We start from the raw sequence: 10959 nt of genomic DNA on the forward strand, positions 1-10959 counted from the left end.
GAGAGTTCACTGTGTTATGGGAAGCCGGAGCTGCGATTGCCTGCTGGTGGTCCCCACCGGCGATCAGGTAAATTTGGTGCAATTTTATGGATTGATCTTGATTTTTTATTTTTAAATTTCGCAATTTTTGTGAAATGTGCCTATGGTAGAGCAAAGATTGAGTTTTTTTAGAAAAAGGATGGATTACCACAAAGGTAATCCAGCCAGTTAAATTAAACAAAAGTGGTTGTTAAAAAAAAGATACACACCCCCAACCAAGAGTGTGTAGGTAAAGTTCATAACAGAGACTACAACGCATGAACCAATACCTCTCTGTACACATCTATAGATCCCTCCCACAAGGAGATGACCAAGATAACTACAATCAAAACCCAAAAGTAAAGTGTTTCACAATTGAACAAAGTTTTAAGAAACAAACAACAAACATCATCATAACTGAGCCTAAGCTGATTGTAATTCATTCCAGCTGAATCACCTCATTTCCCAGATCTCTCCATCAGCATGCTATCTATCTGCATTCTTTTTTCCTTCTTCTTTCTTGTAGTCTGATAGCCCGAGCCGAAACATTTTTAAAACCTAGCCAAAATGTTAAAAATATCATAATTTTGTTCTAAAGCTCAAGATATCTCTTCCTTTTATTAGAAAAAGTCTATCATTCCGTTCCTACCATACACACCAAACTAAAGAACAAATAAAGACATCTCTTTTCATTTTGCAATTGTCAACTGCGCCAATTTCCCAGTTAAGCCACACCTCTTTCAAAGAATTCAAACTAAAAATTTCCTCAATTTTTAATTTGAATTGTTGAATTGAATTGATCTTCATATTGAGTAAACAAACTCACATTTAATGAATAAATGTGTACGACTCTCCTCCAATTTAGAACATAAACAACAGATCTTTTCTAGATGGATTCCTTTCTTTTCCAGCACATCCTTTGTATTCAAGTCATGTCTTAGAGCCAACCAGACAAGGAATTTCACTTTTAAAGGAATAAGAATCTTCCATAGATTTGCACAGTCATACCTCAAGCCTCCATCAATCAGAAATTGATAAAAAGATTTCACTGTGAAACTCCTTTTTGCCTCCCACAACCATTTCCTTTTATCCTCATTTTGCTCTAAACAAATGAAATTAAGTAAATTCATCAAAGAGAAATACTAGGAAACCAAAACCCCAGTTAACTGTCTTCTAAATTGCACAACCCATCTCCACACATTATTCTCTTTCTTTCTCATACTACTAACAGTATCAAAATGAGAAGATGTGATAACAAATAAGGATGGAAATAAAACTGCAAGAGTAAATGAACATAACCATTTGTCAAGCCAAAATAAAGTGTGATTTCCTTCTCCAACCTCCACTTGAGAACTGCATAAAAAGCTTTTAATATTAACAAAAAAATTCCTCCAAAAATGTGATAAAAGTACTCTTCTAGAGTATAAATACTCTATCCAACTTTTTCTTTCAAAATATTTATAAAAACTAATTTGTTTCTAAAGACCAGGATTTCCATCAAGCCATTTTCAAATCTATTTTCCTAACAAAACTTTATTCATAATTCTCAAATTTATGATCACCAAACCACCATAATATTTACGTCTACAAACCTCCTCCCATTTTACCAGATTGGTGCATCTTTATGATCCAAAGATCCAATCCATAAAAATCTTCTTCTCATCTTATCAATTTTATCAATGATCCAAGGAGGAAATAAGAAGAAAGATAGTCAAAAAATTGGCATAGAGGAAAGAATTGAGTTAACTAAAACTAGTCTATCACCTCTTGATAACGATTTACCTTTCCACAATGCTAATCTCCTCTCTATTTTCTCAATCAAAGGAAACCGGTCTTCTTTTTTTTAATTTTCCAGGCCTTAAAGGCACACCAAGATAAGTAATAGGAAATTTGCCACTTTTTCAATTCAACATAGTAGCCAAATTCTGTTGTAAAGCTTCATTATCCTCAAGAGCAATAAGAACACTCTTATTAAATTTTATCTTTAAACCAGAAGCAAGTTCAAAGCAATATAATATCGGTTTCAAAACTGTTAAATGCTCTCTGTTATTTTTGTAAAAAATCAAAGTATTATCTGCATATTGCAGACAAAAAACTTTGTGATTCATGTTAACAGGATCTAAACCTTCAATAAGTTGAGAATTAACTGCTAAAGATAACATTCTAGTAAAAAAATCAACAGCTAACATAAAGAGAAGTGGTGATAGAGGATCTCCTTGCCGAACACCTCTTTTGGACATAATCCAATTCCTAAGTTTACCATTGATATTAATAGCTGACATGCCTCTTTTTAAGCACATATTTACCCAATTTATCCATTTGTCACCAAACTTTTTAGCTTTTAGCACCTCCAAAAGCTTTCAGCACCTCCAAAATGAAGTCTTAGTCTAACATATCATAGGCTTTCGCAAAGTCCAATTTTAGTAAAATTCCCCCCTTCTTATCGTTCTGAAAATAATCATCTATAATTTCTTGAGCTGTAACTACTCCATCAAACAAAAATCTGTTCTTAATGAAACCAGATTGCACTAGATCGATAAGCCACTCAAGCTTAGAATTCAGCCTATTAGTCAAGACTTTAGTAATTATCTTGTAAATCACATTAAGAAGACTGATAGGTCTGTAATCATTAACAGTACTAGCCTCATTCTTTTTTTGAATAAGAACAATATACGCATAATTAAGTCTAGTGATTTCTAATTTGCCTTCATAGAACTCCTCAAACAGTTTCATGATATCCAATTTTACAGTCTCCCAAAAGACTTGAAAAAAATAATGCAGGAAAACCATCAGGACTAGGGGATTTGTCCCCATTCATATCAAAGATGGCTTTATGAACTTCCTCCTCAGAAAAAGGAATTTCAATATCATTAGGACCCCAGTCAACTACAGGAAATAAACAATTCCAATCCAGCTGACATCTACTAGGCACATTTTGACCAAAGATTTGGTTATAATGATTTGAAAAAATCCGAACTATACCATTCTCTGAGTTCACTTCAATATCATTATGAATGATTGAAGAAATCAAATTATTCTTTTTTCTACCATTGGTAATTTTATGAAATTATGCAGTATTATTATCTCCTTCCTTAAGCTAATGAGCTTTGAATCTTTGCTTCCACATTTGTTCCTCTTGAAAAAGAATCTCATTTAACTGAATGGAAATATTATTTTTTTAATCTACTCACCATCCTCTAAATCTCTATTCTCCTCTATATCTTCCCATTCTAAGAGCTTTTCCAACAATTCCTTCTTTTTTTATTTGACACTATAAAAATTTGAATGCACTCATTGTTTAATAGATTTTCTCATAAATCTCAATCTACCAACAATGTTTTTAGCAGTAGAATCACTCTTAGGAGCACGATTCCACAATATAGGCACACTTTTCATAAAATCTTCAGATTGTAGTCATATTTTTTCAAATTTGAAAATTTTGACTTGCTGTTGATTATCCGCACAGTCAAAACTAATGGGAGCATGATCTGATAATTGACTATTAAGGTCTTGTTGTCTGGAAAAGGGAAATGCATCTTCCCACTCAGAGTTGAAAAAAACTCTGTCAAGTCTAGCCATAGAAGGTGATCTTCTCTTATTTGACCAAGTAAACTTTCTTCCATGTAAAGGACTATCTATTAATTTCAAATCATTGATCACTTCTTTAAACTCTTCGATTTCTTTTCTATGATTTGTTTTTTTTATGCAGAATTAGTAGTTACATTAAAGTCTCCTACGACAACCCAAGGGCCTGAAAAAGTACTTTTAACATCATTGAGTTCTTGCCAAAAAAGAGCTCTCCCTATTACAATGAGGACCATACACAGATGATATATTTCATAAAAAACCATTTTTTTATTTTGTAGCATAACAGTCAGAACATAATTACCAGATGCATCCTGAATTTTCTTCCATTTGTTATTGTTCCAACTAATCATAATTCCACCAGAGGCCCCAATATAGGGTACATAAACCCAATCAAACAAGTTACCACCTAAACTCTTTAATATGTTGTCAGTAAAACAACTTATTTTTGTCTCTTGTAAACATATTATTTCAAATTTGTTCAATTGGCAAAAGTCCTTAACTCCAAATATTTTTGAACTCAAACCCAAACCTCTAACATTCCATGTAACCAACATTTGAAAACAACAAAACTCCTCAGAATCAAAACAAGAACCTACTCAGAAGTAGTTCTCTCCTGTTCCATCTGCCTCACTTTTTTAATAGGGTCAAAATCCCCTTGAGACACAAGAATGATAGCACATTTAGAAGCATATTTTTACAGCTGCTTATTAGAGCAAGCATCAAATAAAATAAAAACAAAATTAGACCCCAAAGAAGAGGAATTTTCACCTGAATCACTAGAAGAAGCTCCTGGATTATTTTTTTAATATTTTTCATTGCAGCTCTTGAGGTGGTCCTGTCCAAAGCAGTCATAGGTTCCATATCTCCAAATCTTGAGCATCTCCTGACAAAAGTGACATTTGGACTAGCTTCCAAAATCTGTAGATGGCAAAGCGTTTAGAGGCTGAATCATAGGCATGTCTTCTTCCTTCTCTGAATTTTCATCATTGCTGAAATGTACTGGAAGAGCTAACCAATTCTCATCTTCATTACTATCCTCAACCATGACAGATTTGTTTTTAGATCCCTTATCCTCCTTAATAGGAGACACATTAGACTCTTTTTCAGCTTCCTTATCTTTGCTCTCAACAGTATCTATCAATTGTTCAGAGAAATCTTCAACATCAGACACAACCATCTGTTCTGGATGTTGCTCAACACTATTATCTTTTGATATATTCTCCCCCTAAGTCCCCCACTCATATTTCTGATTCTGGTAAAAGATTTTTGCATCAGTCCATAATCTAGCAGCAGGATAACCCCATGGGTTATTTCTCAAGTCTTGTTTAACATTCCATGAATTATTCACAGATTCTTTCAAGGAAGAAGAACCAAATCCACTATTATTTCTCCCTTTAAACCACTTATCGTGGTAAGAATTTTGATTGGTGTCTTCCAATTGGTCCACTTTCTATTTTTTCTTTTCTCCTTCATCAATTTCACCCATGATGGACATAATAGAAACCTCAATGTTATACTGATTCTTTCCAACAAAGACCTTTAGAATTTTAGGAATATCGATGTACTCTAAGCAGCTAACCAGCAACACTGCATCCACAAACTCAATACAAGCATTAGTTAACAAGTCCAACTCAACAAGATCAACAAAATGTTTAACCATCAAATCAAATGATTCTTTATTCCACAAATGAGGTGGAACGTTTTTCATTTTGATCAACAAGATCAACAAAATGTTTAACCATCAAATCAAATGATTCTTTATTCCACAAATGAGGTGGAACGTTTTTCATTTTGATCCACACATAAGATTTTCTTTTTTCTACCACATTTCCTTCCCAAGCACTCCATCTTCTAAGATTAACAAAGATTGAGTTTTAACAGAGTAATTTGTGGATCGCGGATTTTTTGGGGCTTATACGAGAAATTTATCTTTCATCATTAAGTAGGAAGGGTCCCTGGGGTTTTAGTGTAGAGTACAGCAGTAACTTTTGAGATTTTGTAAATAGGATATGACGAAGGGTGTTTAGGAACAAGGCTTTCTTCAATGTAATGTGAGATATTTTTGGTCAAATTTCATTTCCAGCTCTAACCAGGAGCTTACTTGTGGGGTTTAAGATCAGAGTCTTTAGTAGAAAATTTGATGTCATTACTGAGGTCCTTTCTGAGTTTGAGAAGTTTTCTGTGTGTACAAGGATGATTTTCCCTGAAAGAGCCCTTTAACTAGAATTTCAATTTTCTCTCTGTTTCCAACATATTCTCCCCATTTTATTTATTTAAACAATGACTTGGGATTCTTCTCATTGATTAATTATAAAATGTGAGCTTTATATAGATTATAACCAAATTGCTGGTTGTGTTGTGTTCTTTTTCTTTGCGACTTGAATTTAGTTTTGCGTGATTATCAAATGTTTCTCTTGCTATAGCCTGCATTTATATGTATAAATAATAAGATAATAATTCCTCTAGCTAGTCAAATTGATATTAAGGAAAAGTTCAATTTAGTTTTATCTATACATTGCATACCTATAAAATATAGCCTGATTCCTCAGGTTGAACTCCTGAACTAATAATTTACCTTCCCTTCTTTTATTAAGATCTATAAGACCTTGGTTTCTTTGGTTTATTTATATTATACGTTGGTGTTAGAGGATGTGATTATAGTAAAAATCAATCAGCCAAGTGAATACACAGTCTTTGTTATTTGATCAATCTACTTTTTTTTTTCTTTTGGTTTTTTGGACTAGTATATTATAGGGTTGCGGAAACTTTGATGCTTTTTGTTGTCCTACAAAATTTCTGTATGTTTAATTCAATCCTGAGCTTTTTTATTGTTCTCAAGCTAAGTATGATTTGGCTAACAGGGTTCCATTCTAGGTGTTGAGGTTGATGTCGCTAGAAGGTCATATTCTACACAAATAGTTCAAAGAGAAGAGGACCAAAAGATAAAAACTGATGAATCTGGGGGTCTATTAAAACCACAGTTGTTTTTCGTGACGATACCACAGGTGATGACTTAGTTACCTATTTAGCCGCTTTCTTTCAATTGATTTAATTCTGATTTTTATTTTGATAAAAAAAAATCCCCTTGTATCTTCTTTAAGGTTGACGGAGGATGTGAAATCTCTCTTAAAGTTAGTTGGTCCCAGAAGTTATTGTATAAAGATGGCCTCTTCGCGGTTACTGTGCCTTTTCGTTTTCCAGACTTTGTCAATCCATCTGCAAAGATATTTTCAAAAAGGGAAAAAGTACATCTATATGTGAATACTAGTACTGGAAAAGAAGTTGTAATCCAGAGAACTAGCCATGCTTTAAAGGTGAATATACCTACACTGTGGTAGTATAAATGTATCGTCAGGTTGAATTTGCAATTTGAGCTTAATTTTTCATATTCTTCTTCTTTTTCTTCCATTTTTTCCCCAGGAAGAACGCCGAGGCTTGGGGAAAATGTCCTTCTTGTATGAAGCAAATGTTGAATATTGGTCAACACAAGATTTCCACTTTTCATATAGTGTATGTCCCTGTTGATGCTTTTATCTATCACATGATCCAGGAGCATAAGTTTGTGAATTTCTTTTATCATGTATTGTTCTAAGTCATAATATTTCATCCCATGTCATCGTTTTTATATGGTGTGAAATAGCAATTTATTTTCAGTTGCCTATTTGGTGTGGCAAACAACATGAAGCACTGGAAAACAACTTCTTACTGGCAGTGGCAGACCCTAATGTGCATCTTAGACCTTCTGTTAGATTGTAGTTAAACTTTGTTACCTACATACATATGATACAACTTACAAGTTTACTCTAAGTGATTTTTCGAGGCATTTTGACCTTTTTTTTGGCATGTACTATGTAGTTACTGTCTTCTATGCATATATACAGATTTACTCAAACGATCTGTTTGGAGGCGTACTCTTGCAATCACCATCTGTGCATGATTATGATCAAAGAGAGATGTTTTATCTGTATCTTTTTCCTGGGAGTAACCTGAGCAGAAAGGTCCGTGTAAATTTCATCTCTCTTTTCTCATTAAGCTTAGCGTTGACTCTTGTAGATCAGTTAGACCTGTTATAAATTATTGCTAGATCTTATCAAATAGTCAAATATAGATATTTTTAAAGGAATCTCACAATTACAGCTTCAATCATCATTAATATTACTGAAATTTTCAACATTGTTGAAATTTGTTTGTTGTTATTTCAGTTGTAAGTTTGTAATCAAATGCTCAGACACAATATGTGCATGCATGTACCTTGACATTCTTGCACAGTCTGATGTTCATCACAATTCAAATATGCCTAATGTCCTATTCAATTTCCTGTTAGATGCTTCTTATCTCATGTAACCTATGCAATAGGTATTTAGAAAGGAGGTGGTATTTCTTGTCGATATAAGTGGAAGTATGCAAGGAAAACCTCTTGAAAACGTTAAAAATGCACTATCAGCGGCTCTCTTGGAACTCAGCTCAAGAGACTATTTCAACATAATTGCATTCAATGAAGAGATGCACTTCTTCTCATCATCTCTGGAACCAACAACAGAGGACTCGATAGAAAATGCCACCCAATGGATAAGCAAAACTTTTGTTGCTTCTGGTGGGACAAATATCTTGCAACCTTTAAATGAGGTAATCTCTCCCCACACTTCATCAGACTGTCTTCTTTAACCAATATTTTTCTATGAAGTCTACGACCTGGTAGTGATATAATCTACTTGCTTCTTTTAAACTCTATTATTGTGTATTTAGCTCTTTGTACTTCACCTATTCATATTCATTTTGATGAAACTTTGGCATGACGTCTTTCCTGCAGGCAATGAGGCAACTGTCTAAAACCAGCGAGGCGCTCCCACATATTTTTCTAGTCACTGATGGTTCTGTTGAAGGTGAAAGAGACATTTGTTGTGCTATGAGAACTCATATGTCAGATAAAGGATCTATCAACCCACGAATTTCCACTTTTGGCATTGGTAATAATTCCAGCTCCTGCATTTGTAATTTCTAAGTCCTTACAACTGCTGCTTAGACATATGAGAGTAAATCTCCTAGGTTCATAGGCAAAAAACTCTTTATTCTATACCTCTATATATACTAAAGTTTTTGGGATGAAAATTGCATAGTTATAGTGAAAGTCCCAATAGCTTAGCAGCATAGTAATTTTGGGTCTAAGTGTAATTCTGGACATGGGTAAGTTTGAAAGTAAATGGGGGTAAAAATTTAGGTTTATAGGCAAAAAACCCTTTAAATTGTACTTTATTTATTACATTATTGTATTAGATTATTAAAGCTGATGGAGTATTTGGACCTAGGAATGATTTTAAAAATGAGTGGGCATAAAAAGAAATTGAACTAAAATTTGGGTTTATTGGCTCTTTCTTACATATACACTAAGCTAGTGCGACTTTTACTGTAGCTATGACCAGTAGTTACTGTGGTAGTCCCATTAGTTTTAGACTTTTTAGTCTATAGTAAAAATCCATGGTGATCCACAGTTTGTTAGTTGGGTGTTGGGTCACTTTCAAAATCAGCAACACTTTCTTTTTACTGTATTTCCTGAATTGTTATTGTCTCAGTCTCACATCCAATAGAGGATAGACATGTACTTCTTAGGTACATGTCATGCTTTTTTGTCCAACTGCAAACATGTTTGTGAATAACCTGGCAACATTTGTTGATAGTTCTTGCATCTAATATAAGGTTGCACAAGTGATGCTAGGATACTGGAAACTTTGCAATTTTACTTTTTTTTGACTCGTTATATTCCATTTGATTAGACGTTTAACGACATACTTGGTCATTAATTAGATATTTAGAGTAGAATTTTGTGTGTGGTTTTCTCATAGGGTAAATTTAATTTTACTAATGCATCTAAACTTCAGCTTCATGTCCTTCTGAAGCAAAGAGCACACTTTATGTTATTCCAATGATTGAGAAGTTGGTACGATATAAAGTTTAAACTATATTAGAAGTTGGTACGATATAAAGTTTAAACTATATTAGAATTTAGAACTGAAAGTATCGTTGTCAATTATATATTGTGCTTACATATATATCGTAAAATCAGGAAAAGTAAATGTAGTAAATAGGACCTTGTAAATCTTCTCAGTCTGTATCCTGGGCTTGTCTAACTAATCGGCCATGCATTCCCTGGTTCCCACTACTAATGAAGGAGATCTAAGCAGTAGGAGATCAAGGCATACAAAGGACTATTGATACTTGATGATTTAATTGCACTGAAGCCAAAAGATTACACTACCATTAAACCATTCCCACAGATCTTTTATTATTGCTCTTACTTTAGACATGGGACACCATCATTACATGCGTTACTAATTTACAATGTTTTGAAAAATGTGAAACTAAATAATCTATTAAGAAAAGAGAATGAGTACCAAGGTGTGTTTTAACTGAGAAGTTTTTACAGATACATAAAGATTTGTTATGCTTGATTGATATTAAATTTTGTAGAAGAAAGTGTCTATTCTACTTCTGTTCATCAACTGAAAGCTATGCATTTCTAGTTTCTCTGATTTCTGTGCCATATTGGTTATGGTAAGTACTTAATTTTTAAGCATTTATCGGAAATTGTAAGTTCTAGTTTTGTTAGTGTTGCAGGTGTGATCCTTGCTTGTGGAACCTCCAATTTTGTGCCCAATGACATCAAGAAACAATTTTCTTGCTTTTCTTTTGATGTAATACATGCAGCCGTGTTTGTGCAACTGTTCTTTGTTTTAGTAGGCTACAATTGCTTCATCTGAGTTTGTAATTTGTTTATTTTGTGCTGATGTAATTGTTGTAGGTACATACTGTAACCATTATTTCCTGCGAATGTTATCTTCAATTGGTAGAGGGCAATACGAAGCTGCATGTGACCCAGGTCAGTTGTATTATTATTCTGATCTTAGTCTCTTTTTTATTTTGGTTTGTGAACACGGTTTTCAGTTTTTTTTCTTCTTTAGAAAGATATAAAGAGTATGTTTTATGGAAAGGTTCGAGAATGTAAAAAAAAAAGTTTAAATTAGTAGTTTCATATAGTAAGATATATTTTACATAAAAGGAAGGGTTAGGAGAGAAATCAAGCAAAGTGGTGGTGGACAAGCATCCATTTTGTTTTAACCTTTCAGACCTTTTCTTACTGTTTTAACAGTTTGTAATACTTATTAAATTTGTTATATAAAAACTCATTGGATATAAGCCCAAAACATAAAGTGCTGCTGAGATACTTGTAAGTCATTGCACAATAGAACAAGAGGTGCAGTTATAGATGGTTACATCACAGGAATGTAAAATAGGAAACCGGTAGATTCTAGCACCTCAGCACACCTCGGTTTATTATGCTTTTCAAAAAGTTCTCTC

At 33.5% G+C, this 10959-nt stretch overlaps 1 protein-coding gene across 1 annotated transcript in view; it reads left to right on the forward strand.

Annotated features, from left to right (window-relative positions):
* The window catches only part of LOC109833609 (inter alpha-trypsin inhibitor, heavy chain 4-like), a 19445-nt gene that overhangs the window by 681 nt on the left and 7805 nt on the right, over positions 1-10959 (forward strand). Inside the window, 8 exon segments of the mRNA XM_020401352.1 lie at positions 1-67; positions 6468-6611; positions 6708-6920; positions 7027-7116; positions 7488-7604; positions 7963-8232; positions 8417-8573; positions 10403-10480. The exon segment at positions 1-67 is cut by the window's left edge and continues 13 nt beyond it. Of these exon segments, the coding sequence (XP_020256941.1) occupies positions 1-67; positions 6468-6611; positions 6708-6920; positions 7027-7116; positions 7488-7604; positions 7963-8232; positions 8417-8573; positions 10403-10480 (1136 nt within the window).

Source organism: Asparagus officinalis, chromosome 3, assembly GCF_001876935.1.
Source record: "Asparagus officinalis chromosome 3, Aspof.V1, whole genome shotgun sequence".
Taxonomy (NCBI): Eukaryota; Viridiplantae; Streptophyta; class Magnoliopsida; order Asparagales; family Asparagaceae; genus Asparagus; species Asparagus officinalis.